The 14789-nt window shown below is 54.4% G+C and overlaps 3 protein-coding genes and 1 long non-coding RNA gene across 7 annotated transcripts; 2 read left to right on the top strand and 2 right to left on the bottom strand.

The window, feature by feature from the left end:
- Window positions 1–21: 21 nt before the first annotated feature.
- PGA5 (pepsinogen A5) lies at window positions 22–2167 on the bottom strand. Of its 2 annotated transcripts, none has more exons than XM_030240782.2 (9): window positions 2023–2167; window positions 1786–1930; window positions 1491–1608; window positions 1261–1379; window positions 979–1178; window positions 742–858; window positions 530–668; window positions 363–455; window positions 22–278 (listed from the first exon to the last, which is right to left on the bottom strand). In XM_030240782.2, exons 1-9 carry the CDS (start codon window positions 2076–2078, stop codon window positions 126–128), a joined length of 1140 nt encoding a protein of 379 aa, XP_030096642.1. In that variant the 5' UTR covers window positions 2079–2167; the 3' UTR covers window positions 22–125. The 2 variants fall into 2 exon arrangements, with proteins under 2 accessions (XP_030096642.1, XP_009095356.1); XM_009097108.4 differs by having other exon boundaries at window positions 22–275.
- LOC127059666 (uncharacterized) lies at window positions 658–4356 on the top strand. Its single transcript, XR_007777677.1, has 4 exons — window positions 658–761; window positions 1496–1571; window positions 1924–3928; window positions 4136–4356. It is a non-coding gene; the product is annotated as an uncharacterized LOC127059666 (long non-coding RNA).
- Window positions 4357–4703: 347 nt separating this feature from the next.
- On the top strand, window positions 4704–9217 carry VPS37C (VPS37C subunit of ESCRT-I). 3 transcript variants are annotated; one of them, XM_018922085.3, is made up of 6 exons: window positions 4704–5292; window positions 6050–6179; window positions 6772–6876; window positions 6949–7120; window positions 7351–7433; window positions 7683–9217. In XM_018922085.3, the coding sequence occupies exons 3-6, from the start codon at window positions 6784–6786 to the stop codon at window positions 8415–8417; spliced, it is 1083 nt and encodes a 360-aa protein (XP_018777630.2). In that variant the 5' UTR covers window positions 4704–5292; window positions 6050–6179; window positions 6772–6783; the 3' UTR covers window positions 8418–9217. The 3 variants fall into 3 exon arrangements, with proteins under 3 accessions (XP_018777630.2, XP_018777629.2, XP_018777631.2); XM_018922084.3 differs by lacking the exon at window positions 4704–5292 and adding an exon at window positions 5304–5742; XM_018922086.3 differs by lacking the exon at window positions 4704–5292 and adding an exon at window positions 5304–5844.
- Window positions 9218–9495: 278 nt separating this feature from the next.
- Window positions 9496–14277, bottom strand: CD5 (CD5 molecule). Its single transcript, XM_018922082.3, has 10 exons — window positions 14151–14277; window positions 13575–13613; window positions 13033–13314; window positions 12890–12952; window positions 12489–12788; window positions 11060–11347; window positions 10757–10888; window positions 10340–10393; window positions 9983–10087; window positions 9496–9904 (listed from the first exon to the last, which is right to left on the bottom strand). Exons 1-10 carry the CDS (start codon window positions 14212–14214, stop codon window positions 9819–9821), a joined length of 1413 nt encoding a protein of 470 aa, XP_018777627.2. The 5' UTR covers window positions 14215–14277; the 3' UTR covers window positions 9496–9818.
- Window positions 14278–14789: the final 512 nt, after the last annotated feature.

The following is a 14789-nucleotide window of genomic DNA, read 5'->3' as shown; positions in this document are numbered from 1 at the left end:
CAGAGAGACACAGCACAGGAGTGCTTCACCACAACTTTATTGTCCTCAGTGGTGGAAGGAGTGCTGGGAAAGGGACAAGCCCTGCCAGCCACCGAGTTAGGGACACCTGGGATTCCCATCCCAGCTCACGGCAGCTGGGACAGCCCCACCTTGTTGTTGGCCCTGTCGAAGATGACATAATACTCCCGGATAAAGACATCCCCCAGGATCCAGAGCTCGCCCTCCTCCGTGGGCACATCCATGCCTTGCAATCCCAGGCTGCAGTACCCGTTACTCTGCTTCAAGGACATAGAAGGGGGTGGTCACCAGCTGTTAGATCTCTCCCTCTATCACCACAAACCCATTCCCAGTGGGATGCTCACCTTTACCACGTAGGCTCTGGGCAGCAATGGGAATTCTTGACCATTGATATGGAAGATGAGGCTGGGAAGGTTTTTGGTGGCCTCACAGCTGATCTGTGGAGGACACGGCAGGTTAGTGGTCATTCCAGCTGGGATCAAATGTCCTAGGGAGCATCCTGAGGCCTCACCTCACCACTGGAGCTGGCACCAAGGTGCTTCATGAGGGTCCGGAAGGCCCGCATAGGAACAGCCAGCAGACTGGTTCCTGTATCCACGATGGCCTGGCATCCCGAGGAACAGGCCACTGGAGTCCCGCTGACAGAGACGCTGGGAAGAGGGATGCAGAGTGAGCCTGGACTCCCCAAAACACCGGCTGGAGGGCAAGGAATACTGGGAATACCTCTCCATGGTGATCTGCCAGTAGGTTTCAGCAGAGAGTGGGATCCAGGAGATGCCTTTGGTGGTGTAGAAGGGATCGATGGCACCAAAGAGGACAAAGCTCCCTCCTTTGTCATCCCTGGAAAGGGAGATCCATCTGGGGTGGTTCCCAGCCCACCAATACCTCCATTCCCATTGGAAAATGGGGCCAGTGTGAGGGAAAAGGGAGAAATCCTCAGCAGCTTGGGCTGGGAATTACCTGCTCAGGTAGACAGAGAAAAGATGACTATCCACAAGGTTTTCCATCATCATGTTGTCGAAGACAGGGGTGGCTCCGGAGGAGGCAATGCTTGGGAATGCCAACCCCAGGATGCCGTCAAAGGGGGAGTAGTAGAAGAAATCCCCTGGCTCTGTCTCAGCCAGCCCAAAAATCTGGTTGCGGACGCTGATGCCAGCAACCTGGGAGAAAGGAGACAGGTGTGGATTGGGCAAGATCCCATGGGATCCCATGGGATGAGGGGGCTGGAGCGCCTGGCCGTACGTTGACGGTGTCGTATCCCAGGACTCCAGTCATGCTTCCCGTGCCGTAGGCGATGAACAGGGTCTCATTGGTGCTGAGGAATGTGGAGGATTCCGCGGGATTGAAGCGGTTGTGGTTCCCTGTGGGGTGGGAAGGATGGGGATTGCCTGGGATTTGTCCCTTGGGAAAGACTGGGCAGAACCATGCAGGACCCCCAAAGGACACATTCCAGACTCATTCCAGACACCTACTGCAGGCTGGGCTGGAGCAGAAGACTGAGGGAACCCAGAGGTTGGAGGAGCCAGTGTCAAAGACCACGGTGAATTCCTGAGGTGGGGTCCCAATGGAGATGGTGCCAAAGTACTCATCCTGTTGGAATGGGATTGGGAAGGGGTTAAGGGGATGGGGAAAGGCGAATGGATAAGGGGCTAATGGAATCAGTTAGAGAGATGGGGAAGGGACTAGAGGAATGGATAATAGGCCAAGGCGATGGGGAAGGAGCCAGTGTCCCCCTGTGCTCCCTAATTCCCAATCCCAGCCCCTCACATCCATGTAGTTCTCCAGGGGCTCCACGGTGATGCCCGGGAAATACTTGGCAGCCAGGTTGTAGGGATGCTGCTCCAGGTAACTCTCCAGCAATCCCTGCTCCCGCAGCCTCTGCCGCAGCGACTTCATCTTCCTCAGGGGCACCCTGTGGACAGGGACCGGGATGCATCACTGGGATGTGCCATTGGGATCACCGCGCATCCCACATCCCTGTTTTGGGGACCCCCTGAGGCTCACCTGGTCTGGAAGCCCTGGGCCAGGCCCACAAGGACGAGGAGCAGGAGCAGCTTCATGGTGGGAGCTCACGGAAAATGTGCCTCCAATCCCGGCCCCGCTCCTTATATCCTGGCTCCGGTGTTTGGCCAGAGGCCTCGATAAGAAAGGCAAACTGCTCCTGGGATGGTTATCAAAATGTCCTTAAGGAAGGGGGGTGGGAATGTCAAGCTGGGGGATCCTCGTATTCCTGGGGGGATTCAGGCCACGGGTATGCTGGGATGGGCAGGAAGCACTCCAAATTATTCCGTGGGAGCTGGTGGGAATGCAGGGTTGTTTGTACCCTGAACCCTCTAATTCCTTGCTGGAGGGTTTGAGCCAGATGCTTCCAGGAATGGGGCAGCCACAGCTTCCCTGGGAATTCCATTCCCAGGAATGACTCACCACCCTCTCAAGGAAGAATTTCTTCCCACTAAAGAAGAAATTTACCCCGTCTAAACCTGTGCTCTGCTACTAGGAAGCCGTTCCCCCTTGTCCTGTCACTCCAGGTCCTTTAACAAAGCCCCTCTCCAGCTCTCCTGGAACTCCTTAAAGTGCTGGAAGAGGCTCCAAGGTCTCTTCAGCTCCTTCTCCTTCTCCTCTTGCCAAGGATCCATGAAGGATTTTCAGGCTGCCAGGTCCAGATTTTCCATTCTGGGAATCAGCCAAGACTTTCTCCTTTCCAGCCCCCTACAACACATCCCATTCTCCTTTTTTTTCCTCAGGGATAATCCAGTGCTCTGTCCCTTTTCTCCCAACATTCCCCATCCAGATTCTTCTTCATTTCATTCCCCCAACGCAACCTAGCATCATACCCTCAGATTTTTCTATCATTTCTATCATGGAGCTGGGATGGGGATGATTCCACGTGAGGAATGCCAGCTCCAGCCATAGGGAACCTTTGATCTCCTGAAGCACAAGGTGACCGTTCCAAGAGCCATGGATCCAGCACGTGGTGACGTGACCAAAGCCAAGTTGCCCAATCCCGCTCCTGTGACCTTCATCCAGAGGCATCCAGAGCTTGGCTTTCCCCCAGCTCATCCCAGTTTTCCCCCAGTTCAGGGACTTTGGATGTGGAAATGGAGTGACAGGAGAAGGGGAATGGCTCCAAACTGGAAAACAGGATATTGGGAAGAACCTCTTACCTGTGAGGCTGGTGAGGCCCTGGAATGGATTTCCCAGAGAAACTGTGGCTGCCCCATCCCTGGTAGTGTCCAAAGCCAGGTTGGAGAAGCCAACCTGGAACATGTCCCTGTAGATTTTGGAGTTACCAAGTTTTCCTCCTTTTTTGGCCAAAATAGTAGAGAAAACAAAAATATGAAGTTTCCCCAGAGCTATTTATCCATTGAATTCCCAGAATGGCCATCCTTGGGGATCAGGATCCCTGTTTTCTCAATGGGAAAAAACCTCACATTTGCCCAATTATGGAAGCTCTAGGACAAGCTTATTGTGCTGCTGGTAAATCCCGTCAGAGCAAAACAATGGATCCGACAGGGATGGATTTTTGCATGGATGATATCCACAGAAGGAAGAAGCTGTGGAATTCAGGACTGGGAAAAAAAAAAATGGGAATTGCTATTTAGCACTAATTAAATCCAGAATAAAAGTTGTGAGGATGGAAAAAATAACCCCTTTTAGGACATGAAATGGCTTCCTGCGAGACAAATCCTGGATTTTCCCAATCTTGGTGGGGAAATGGAGGGCATGACATGCTGGATCCTGGAATAATCCGTCCCGGTGCTTGGGAGGTCTGTGGATGGGAGCAGGTGGCCTCCCTGCCACAGCTTTCCTTGGCACCAGAGGGCACCACAGCATGCCGAGATCCCAAAAAGCCCCAGCTGGAAAGACGGATCTGGAAGCTTTCCCTCCCGGTTGATGCAGCCTGGGCTGGGTGAGGATTCCCAGGCAATAAAACCCTCCCAGAATTTAGGCTTTTACCGGGAAAATTCGGATTTTTAATGTCATTTTGATGTTGAAAAGCCCCTTGAGATGAATTTAACTTTCATGGGAATCACCCTCTGGATCAAACGGGGATTTTTCAGGCTTTTAGGACATCAAAACTCATTCTGACAAAACTTCCTTAATTTTATCTCTGCAGCCTCCCAAAAAATTCCCCTTATGGAGACAGAGCTTTACTTGGAAATGGATTAATGAAGTCAACTTTTCCAGGCCCTGTTCCCAGTTTTTCTTGTCCCTTCCCTAAAGGCTTTTATCACATGGGTGCTTTATCGGAGCTGTCAGATGAAAGGAGGGAAATCTGACGCTCCTGAGGTGTCAAATTTCCAGGATTGGATTAAAAATATTTAATTAACTTATCAAGGAAGCCCAGGGATGTTGGCCGATCCATGTGGGAATGGGATTTGGCAAAGCAGGACCTCAGGTCACCTTTTCCTACCTGCTGTGGGTGATTTTGGCTGGGATTAAGATGTCATCCAAGGGAAAAAAACATGTGGAACCATCTTGTGTGGAACTTAAGGATATTAATAAGCAGCTAATGGGAATATCCTTCCAAAACCACCTGTTTATCCCAAATTTATTTCTGGATAACACTTTTAAAATGGGTATTTTTCCATTTCTTCCGTGCAAATCCAAAGACAATTTTCCCCTCTCCTCAAACCTTATGCTTTAATATAAAACGTTATTTAAACATTTTCCAACTTTTCCAGGTCTGTGGAAACCGTTCCTAAAAGAAGCCTGGAAAATGTTTTTCCCCTTTGGCAAGTCAACTCCCTTTTCTTTCCCATGGCACTGGGGGTTTGACCCCGTTATCAGCCACGCTGGGAACAAGTTGTGCTTGATTTATCCAGAATTATTTGGGATCATATGACTCCCATTTGTTACACAACAGCTCTCAGGTGATGGGGTCAGAGGCAGAGGTGCCTTTCCCAGATCCCAGCACTTCTGGAACAGCTGGGTGACCTTGCCCTGACTCCCTAAGTCTCCCGAAGGAGCAGAAATCACGGAGCTCTTCCCCTGCCTCATCCTTGCTTGGGTTTTGGGAATGCGGACTTACAGGTGGAAACGTGGAGCATTTTCCAAGCATGTTTTGGAAATCTGGATTTGTGGAGAGGGTGATGGGACGGGAGCTTTCTCAGAAATATCCCTGTGTCATGCGAGGAGGAGCTAACCAGGTATTCCAGAGGAATTTGCTTTGATCCGGTTGGAAGAACCCGACATTTTACGAATTTCTGGGATATTGCCGAGGTCTGTATGTGCTTCCTAAACAACTTCCAACCTGGCCTCGGACACTTCCAGGTATGGAGCAACTGCAGCTTCTCTGGGCACCTCTCTTTGCCACCCTGACAGGGAAGGAAATATTCCCGATATCCAACTTAAACCCGCCCTGTGGCCATGCGAAGCCTTTCCCCTTTTCCCTGTCGCTCCACGCCCTTCTCCAAAACCCCTCTCCAGCTCTTCCGGAGCCCCTTACACCCCGGAAACACGAAGGATATAATTCCTAGAGCAGCTACAGCTCGGGGAGAGCCCCGCGAGTAGCCAAAGAGCGATTATTGATTAAAAAATGCCATTAAATTGATCCGTGCTGCCGCCCCCCCAACATGGCGGCGCTGGGACGAACCACGCCCCCCTCACGCCCGAGGGGGGGGGGAGAGTCACCCCTCCCGCCCCGCCGCGTGGCTCCGCCCACGTCCGGTTATCACCGGAAGCCGGAAGCGGCGGCGACCGGAGGGTCGCGGTGGCGCTTTGGTGAGTCCGGGGGAGGGCCGGGAATGGGAATAACGGGAATAACGGCGGGATAACGGGGATAATGGCGCTGCTCCCGCCACGGCGTTCGCTGCAGCCCCGCAAGTGAGCAGCCCTTTGCGTCCACTTTCCTGAGCGCCTGTGGATGCTTCCCAAACCCCACCCCAGGCTTTCCCACTCTCACCGTTCCCGCTTCTCCCTCTTAAACTCCATGAAAGTTCGCTGATACCCCCCTAAAAAACCCAAATCAGGTGATTTCTGCCCCACACCTGCAGCGCGGAATTTAATTCCCAGTTTTTCCCTCGGACAGGTTCATCTGGATCGCCTGTTGGGCAACCCTGAGCCTCAGCGTGGCTGTTGCGGCATTCCCGGTGTAATATCCTTGGGATGTTCCGCGTGGATGAGAGGTAGAAGAGTTTGGAGGGAACAGGACAGTGCAGGTGTGTTGTGTTTCCTTGGTTTTTAGGACATTCCCACATTATTCTATCCCACATCTTGGAATTTACACCACACACGGGATGCTTGCTAAACATATCAGACAGCTGGGAATATTCAGGGTAAATCATGGATATGGTGCAGGAAGTCCATAATTTCCCTGATCTTTTTTTGTTAATTTCACTGAATTCCATGGCAGGAGGGTGGAATTAGATGATCCCTGAGATCCTTCCCAGCCCTGTGGGCGTGGTGGGATATCAGCAGATCCCAGTTTCCTTGATGGGATGGGGTGGAGACTGGAATGAGGTGGATTCTGGAACGGGATGGAGACGTCCAGCTGGAATTTTCAAGTCGGGGCTGTGGGTGGATTTTTTCCCTGACAAAACACCCTGGGACACACAGAGTTCCATCCAGATAGGCTTGGGAAAGGGGAAAAGTCTTTTCCCAAGCAGGAGTTAGTGGGAATGGTGTTTCTCCCTCTCAGTTAACAGAACCCAGCGCAGCAGCTCCGAGGGCTTTAACCACCCTGGATTTCAGTTGGAAATCTGTTCCCAGTTGGATTTGGGAATTGATTTGTCTCTTTTTTCCTTGCCCCAGCAATCTGGGAGGATGGATACGCTGAGGAACCGGACAGTGGAGGAGCTTCGGGAGCTGCAGGAGGACTCCCAGGAGATTGAGCGTTTGGCTTTGGAATCCCAGGAGGTTTGTGATCCCAGGAGGTGGCTCCAGGGTGTCCTTGTCCCCTTCCTGTGCTCACCATCCCAAATTCCATAGGTTCAGGAGCTCCAGCTGGAAAGGGAGATGGCCCTGGCTGCCAACCGGAGCTTGGCCGAGCAGAACCTGAAATTCCAGGCGCCGCTGGAGACGGGACGCAGCGACCTCTCCAAGAAATACCAGGAGCTGCAGGAGCTGGCTGGGAGGTGCAGGGAGCAGAAGGAGAAGCTGGGTGAGCACTGGCATCTTTGCCCAGGAAGGATTCTGCTTCCTGGAAAACTGATATCCCTCTTTTTTTCCAGCAGCCAGAGAGATCGAGGATGTTATTCCTTTTTGGATTTCCCTCCTTCCATCAGCTGTTCCCAAGCCCTTTCCTGTGGGCTCTTTGCTGGTTTTTGCCTGGTTTCTGTTCTGTGATAGTGATTTTTCCTTGGTTTTTCTCTCCCTCCTTGTTTTTCCCAGAGAAATTCTCGGCAGCGCTGCAGCCTCAGACTTTGCTGGATCTCCTGCAGGTGGAAAGCCAGAAGATTGAAGAGGAATCTGAGGTGAGTTTAGGCCTTAAATCCATTGGGAATTCCAGTGATTCATCCTCAGAGACTTGCAACTAAACCCAGTCCCTAAAATAATGGATTATCTTTGGAGTCTGCTGGGTTTTCTCCAAAGGACTGGATCCATCCTTGTTTGTGTGTGGGTGTTGCTCCTTGGGATGTGGCTGGGAGCGACCTAAATCAGGATTTTAGGGAAGAGGAGCAGAGGGATGCAGGAATGAGCCCGAGGCTGTTTCTCTCTTCCAGAAAATGGCTGAGAAATTCCTGGAGGGGGAGGTGCCCCTGGAGACGTTCCTGGAGCAGTTTTCTGGGATGAGGAAGTTGTCCCACCTGCGCCGGGTCCGAGTAGAAAAGCTGCAGGAGATCGTGAGGAAGTCGGAGGGATCCCAGGAGCGCACCAGGGACACTCAGCCCCCTCGTCCTCCTCCTCCTCCTCCTCCTCCTCCTCCTCACGTTCCCACAGATCCACCAAAGCCTTTCCCATCGGGATCTCCAGTCTTCCCTCTGCCCTACAGCCCGGCTCCGACCCTTCCTCCCGGCCCCACTGCCCACGGAGCGCTTCCTCCTGCCCCTTTCCCGGGATCCCCGGTCACCGTGGGACACGTGGCTTCCTCCCAGCCCAGCTCCCAGTCCGCCTTTCCCTACCCTGTTGCTCCAGCTCCCGGATATCCGGCAGCTTCCTCTGCTGACTCTGCAACAGGGTATCCCAAATCCACCTCGGGAGGCTTTTCCTGGTCTCCATCCCGGGGCCCACCACAGCCCTTGCCCTATCCTGCTCCCCAGCCCTCTCCTCCCCCTGCCAGACCGGGATACTCTCCCTACATCCCACCTGGACCAGGGAGACCGCCGTGTCCATACCCCACTCAGCCCCCTCTCCCGAATTTCCCGATCCCAACGCAGGCTCCCTATCCTGGGCCTCCTCCACCTTTTGGATACCCCCCACCTCCAAACCCTCAGCGTCCTACCTGGCCTGGATACTAATCCAGGACTTCTGGGGAGCATCCTGTGCTGATTCCTCCTTTTTTTGGGGACTGAGGAAGAGGAGGGATTCCAGAGTGTTGCTCCTGGATCCGTTGGTGCAAAGGAATTACATGGGATAAGTCACGGCTCCGGAGGTCGGTGCGAGAGGCAGAGCCAGACCAGCAGAAATCCGGAGAGGAGAAACCTCCAGGGAAACCTTGGAGCAGCTTCCAGTGCCTAGAGGGGCTCCAAAAGAACTGGACAAGGACTTGGACAAAGACTTGGAGTGATGGGATAACATGGAATGGCTTCACGCTGTCAAAGGGTGGGTTTAGGTGGGATTTTGGGAAGAAATTCTTCCCCGTGATGGTGGTGAGACCCTGGAATGGATTTCCCAGGGAAGTCATGGCAGCTCCATCCCTGGAAACATCTGAGGCCAGGTTGGACAGGGCTTGGAGCAAGTGGAAAGGGATTGGAAGTGGCTGATCCCTAAGATCCCTTTTCACCCAAAGCATTCCAGGGCTGTCAGTGGGAGTCAGTGATTCCCACCTGGGCCTGGGCAGCCTCCAGTATTCCCGACCTCCTGTGTGGTTTTTCGGGCTCCTCACATCTCCCTTCTCAGGAAACACTTGGAAATGGAGGGAATGACAAACGATGGAAACGGGATTTGCTTTGCTCAGCACTTTATCCTTCAAATCCTGCCTGTATCCCTTTAAGTTATTTATAAGGAATGGTTACTAATGGACTAGGATGAGGGATTGATGGAAGCAATTCCATCCCTAGGATTAGTTAGAGTAATAAAACTGGATGAATTAATTGCACTCTGGAGTTGTGGCCCTGGTTACTTTGGGAAACAATGGCACATCCAGATAAGGATTGATCCCTTTATCCCTTCCTGGCATCCAACTTCCTTTGGATCCCATCACTGAAATCTTTCACCCCTTCCCAGAACCATCTTCAAGCCTGCTTCAATTCCTGTGTTTTTTGCATTTATCCTTGGGATGAAAAGCAGGAAAAAAGCAGTTTCCCTGTCCCACTTTTCCTTCCTGGCTGACTGTTTGGAGTCACACTGGGGTAATGGAAGGAAGAGGACGAGGTGTAATTAGTACAAAACCCCAATTTTATTACAGGTATTTGTTATTAAATATCTCAGACTCAGTATTCCCATCCTTGCATCCCTATCCCTTATCCATCATCCCGACTCTACCCTGGTTTGGAGAAGCTGGTAATCCCACTATTCCAAAAGGCTCCTCTTACACCCCCTACCTCTTAAATTCCTATAAATAGCTTTTTAAAAAATCACAACAACCTCCTTTTCTTCCATGAGGAGGCTGGGAAGGGCTCCTGGAAGGGTGCTGGAATGCTGGGATGCCCCCAAAGCTGAGGTGGGAGGTGGGATCAGCTCCTTTGGGAAGCAGGGAATCACACCCTGCGAGCAGAGTGCAGGTCATAGTCACTGTCTGAGGAGTTATCCAGAGGGTTGGAACGCCGGCACGCTGCTTCCAGAGCTGTGGAGAGCATGGATACACCTCATTGGATGCACATCCGTGGAAAAGCAACGGGAAGGAGCCACTTCCAGCACTTACCTGGGTAAGCGGAGAGCTGGGAGCTCTTTTTGGGGGGCTGAGCATAGTCGTTGTCCCCTCCCTGTCCCCGAGGCCTCGGAGCAGTGCTGGAGCGGTGGAAAGACACTGGAGAAGATAGTGGGATTGGGATTTTGGGGTTGGAACAGCAGCTTGGAGGGAACAAACCCACCCGGGAAGGGGCTGAGTAAATTGGTCCCTGCTCCAAGCCTGCATCTCCTGGATGAGTTATATTCCAAAAGGAAGTGAGATCCAGGGCCCTTGTGCCAGGATCCAGGGGAGAACAGCCCACCCAGACCCCAGATACATCCCCAGGAGCTCCAAATCCCATTCTCAGCTTCCCAGCCAGCTGCTCCTCACCTGTCTGGTTGAGTCCTGTGGGACCGATCCACTGGCGCTGCTTCTTCTTGGAGACTGAAAGAGAGGGGGAATTGTGTCTCCAAGGATCTTCCCGATCCTTCCTCCAGCTGCTTCCCCCCCACCAGCCCCATATGTCATCCTGAATAATCCCCCCCTTCCCAATAATCCTCCCCCAGGATCTTCCACCTGCTCTTTTGTGTCTGCTTGGAGCTTAATCCCTCTTCCTGCTCCCACACTCCATGTGGGGCAGGCTTGGGGACAATGGGACAGGGGGATCTGTCAGGCTGAGCAGCCAAATCCCCCCCCAAGGAGTTTAGGGAAGCATCCATGTAGCTGCCAGCCCTGAGCTGGCACGTGGGGATGGTGGAGCAGGAGAAGGAAGAAAAGAAGGATGAGGATCCCGAGGTTGTCCCCTACTTCTCTTCATCAATTTCCGATAGGCAGGAGGGCCGCAGATCAGGAAAAGGATGAGGAAAAGCAGCAGGGCCAGGCAGATGCTCACGACGGTTCCAGCAGATGTTCCTGTAGGAAGCGGCTTTGAGTCCTGGCCTGGAAAGAGCACGGATGTCACTGGATGTGTCCAGCTGGAGGTTCGTGCTGAGATGTGAATATCCATTACCCTGCCAGGAACCCAAATCCCACATGGATTTGGTCCCCCCCATCCCTGCCTATTCCATAGGAGTGGGAATTCCAGCTCCCAGCACAGATCACATGGCTTACACACAACTCTGGTCCGGGAGCAGCTCCGGATATTGCCAAATTTGGGCTGGCAGAGGTGCAAGGGTTCAAGCCCACAGGTGACTCCTGTCGAGGGAGGCTCCCGGATTTCCGTGCTGGAAGTGAGATTGCCGCAGCCCAGCTCCCGGCAGATCTGCCGGCCATGCTTGTCTCGCTGCGCTGCTCTGGATTCACACAGATCCCACCACTGTCCCGCATGGAACACCTGGATGTCCCCTTCGCAGGGAGTGGGGCCGGCTGCCAGCCTCCGCAGGGCCCGTGGCTGGGAATCTGTGGGAGAGAGAGCACATCCGTAGGAAGAGGGGTTGGATCCATTGGATCCACAGGGAGAGGTCAGACCCATGGGGAGGGGTGAAATCCTCAACGAGAGGAAGCAAATCCATGGGCACAGGGGGATCAGACCCATGGGAAGGCAGGGATCAGATCCACAGAGTAGGGTCAGAGCCACAAGGAGAAGGGAGTCAGATCCATGGAGATGGGTCAGACCTGTGGGAAGAAGAGCCAGAACCACAGGGAGAGAGGAGTCGGACCCACAGGCAGACGGGAATGATATCCACAGGGATACTGCTGGCGCACGCTCCTCCTTCTCCCAGCACCAGCTCCTGGCACAGGGATGCTCCCGCCATCTCCCCTCATGCCACAGGGGCTGAACCAAACCAGAGCCAGGCATGGAGGGGCTTTGAGCTCTTCCTATGGGAAATGCAGCATGGAAGCTGGCTCTGCCAGCTGTCACAGCCCATTAAACCCCCAAATCCCACAGGATTCCAAGCTGGGGCAGATGGCAGGACCCTCAAGGAGCCTGCTCTGAGCTTTATGGCTTGGCTCTCTGTGCCATGGAGTTGGCACTGAGCTGATTTCCAGGGAAACACTCATGGAAAATGACAGGGAGAGGCCTGTGGCTGGGAGATGTTTATGGCAAGGGAAAGGTGCTCTGGCAGGGACATGCCTGTAGCAGGGAAGAGGGTCATGGAAAAGAAGGAATATGCCTGTGGCGGGGAAGATATCCAGGGACATGCCTGAGGCACGGAGATGATCGGAGCATGGAGATGCCCAGGGCTGGAAGGTGCTCAGGGAAGTGCCCGAGGCATGGAAGTTGCTCAGGGAGCTGCCTGCAGCAGGATGCCCAAAGCCTGGTGCCTGCCAGTGTTCCCCACCCCCAGCTGGAATGTGGGATGCTGCCATGGCTGCTCTCCCTCCTCAGCTCATCCTCCTCGGAACTGCCACCCTCGGCACTGCTGGGAACTGAGATTTCCTGTTTTGCCTTCGCACGCCGGAGAGGAAGAGCAGGAGTGGGTGGATGGGGCCCATGGGGCAGGCTGGGATGGGTCTGGTTCTCTGTTCCAGGCTCCAAAATCCCCCCGGGGTATCCCCACGGAGCAGGAAATCAAGGATGCTCCAGGACAATTCTCACCTGAGCAGGTGATGAAGGCGGGCCTTTTCCCCCGGGAGCTGGTCCTGTTGAAGCAGTCCAGCAGGGAATGGCTCCCACAGGAATCCACCGCCTCCCACCGCACTGGCAGGTGGATCCCTGGATCCGGCGCACCGTGGCTGCTCCCAGCAGTGCCACAGTGCAATTCCCGGCAGATGAGGGTGACCAGATGTGTCCAGGTGTGCAGGGTGCTTGCCACGGCCCCCCACAGCCCCTGCTTGTGCAGCTCCAGGAAGCCAGAGCAGCTGAAATTCCCGTCCACCAGCCGCAGCCTTGGGGGTCCTGGTGATGGAAGAGGAAGTGTTATGGATTGGGGTGGCAATTTTTCCATTATTTAGCAGAAAGTTCCCAAATTTGAGGCTACGGATTCCTGAGATGCTTACCCGTGGGCTCCGGGGTGGTGGTCGGGGGTGCTGGCGTGGGCTTAGGAGTGGTTTTCACTGGCTCTGGAATGAGAAGAGAGGGGCCACGTGTTCATGGATGATCCCTAGGGATTGACGTGGCCGGGCTGGGGGTCCAGGCTCACCTCTACAGGCAACAAAGACGTGCCGTGTGCAGTTTTCCAGCTCCCAGTGACATCCCGCTGGCTCACTGCACCTCGAGGGCTGACTCTGTGGCCCTTTCCCATCTGGAATGATGAGCTCCAAGGGCTCAGAGGTCGGGGGGCCACACTCCAGCCGCTGGCAAATCCACTTCAGGTGGCCCACGCTTACGCTCTCCCAGCAAATCGGTCTCCATTGGTTTTCCCAGTTCACCTCCAGTATCCCAGTGCAGCGGCAGCCACCTCTGCTGAGTCTCAGGATGGATTCTGTGGGAAAACACCAGGAAACCACCATAATTAGGGGCTTTCCTTCCTTTCCCAGTGGTTTTTCACCCTGTGAACAATCAAAAAACCCCTGGTGGGGGCCTTGGGAAGCAGTACAAGGAATGGGAGCGTGGAGGGGTAGAAGGAATGTGGGGGCCTGAGCTGGGACCCCGCAACGCCGCTTCCGGATGATGCAACTCCAGCACCTGCCATGCTCACGGAGCTGTGGAGGCATTCCCAAGGGGCTGCTCCCCAGTTCTCACCTCCAGGGATCCAGGTGGCTCCTCCATGGTCAGGGATGGCTGCGAGAAAGAGCGGAAATGGGGTGTCAATCCCGCATCCCACCCTGGCGACCCCGAGCTTGGGATAGCGGCTCCGCTGCTCAGGCCATTGATGATTATTTTGTGGAAAAGGAGGATTTTGTGGGAAAACTGGGATTTTTGGGGAGAAAGACGACTTGCTGTCTCCCCACCTGTCTGCTGGGAGATTTTTAGGCCTGAGAAAAGACGAGGGCCCTGCAAATTACCACTGATTAGCCCTGCTCCTGTATGGAATGTTCGGGAATGGTGCCATGAAGATGGAGGGAAGGGTGAGAGCTGTCAGGGAATGAGGATGTGGGGATACCTGGCCACCTTTCACCAGCCTTGGCTCAATCTTGGGACCCTGGGGACCCCCAGAGTGAGGTGGGTGGGGGATTGGGAGGTCACCAGAGTGCTTCCCACCCCAAGCCCCAAATTGTGGCTCCCTCAAGGTGCCGATCCCGCCTGGAGCGGGAAAACCAGGGGGGTTCTGCCACGAGATCTGAGCGGTGCACCAAGGTCAGGGTGCCTGATACTCACCCCACATTCCCAGCAGGAGGCACAGGATGGGCAGCCGGGTTGCCATGAGCTCCGCTGGTGCCATGGGGGCACGGGAGGCTCCGGGAGCTCCGCCGCCTCCGCTGCCCAGCCCGGAGCAGGCGAGGGAGGGGGCCCGGACAGGAACCGGCTGTTTTTCCTCCCTCTGTGGTTTTTTGACGTCACCTCTGGGCCCGTTTGAAGACTCTGTTGCCTCCCTGGGTCCCGCCAAGCACGAGAGGAAAGGGGTGAGAAATGTGTGGGGTTCAGCCCCCGCCAAATCCCCATGTCTCTGCAGCTCTTCCGGAGGTAGTGAATATATCCAGTGCCGAGGGAGATTTGGGGGTCCCTGAGCCCCCCCGGGTTACAGAGGAGTCAATGCCCATCCTGACATCCCTTAAAACCCTGTGATTACCCCCAGGAATGGGATGGGGGAAGGTTTTATCCAGGCACATCCCTGGTTCTGGCATTCCAGGGACACCCTACACCCCTGCAAGGGCACGTGGGGCACCAGCGGTGCTGGACCCGGCCAGGGCAGAGGCGTTAATTGATTGTGCCCTAATTAAATGCTGTGAATCCAGGTCAGGCATGCTAATGAGGCAGCTGTTTTCCATTGACTCCGTGCTATTCTTGCTGGAAGGA

This window comes from Serinus canaria, chromosome 5, assembly GCF_022539315.1.
Source record: "Serinus canaria isolate serCan28SL12 chromosome 5, serCan2020, whole genome shotgun sequence".
NCBI lineage: Eukaryota > Metazoa > Chordata > Aves > Passeriformes > Fringillidae > Serinus > Serinus canaria.
Note: the sequence above shows the minus strand (reverse complement) of the source record. Positions and strands in the feature narration are given on the sequence as shown.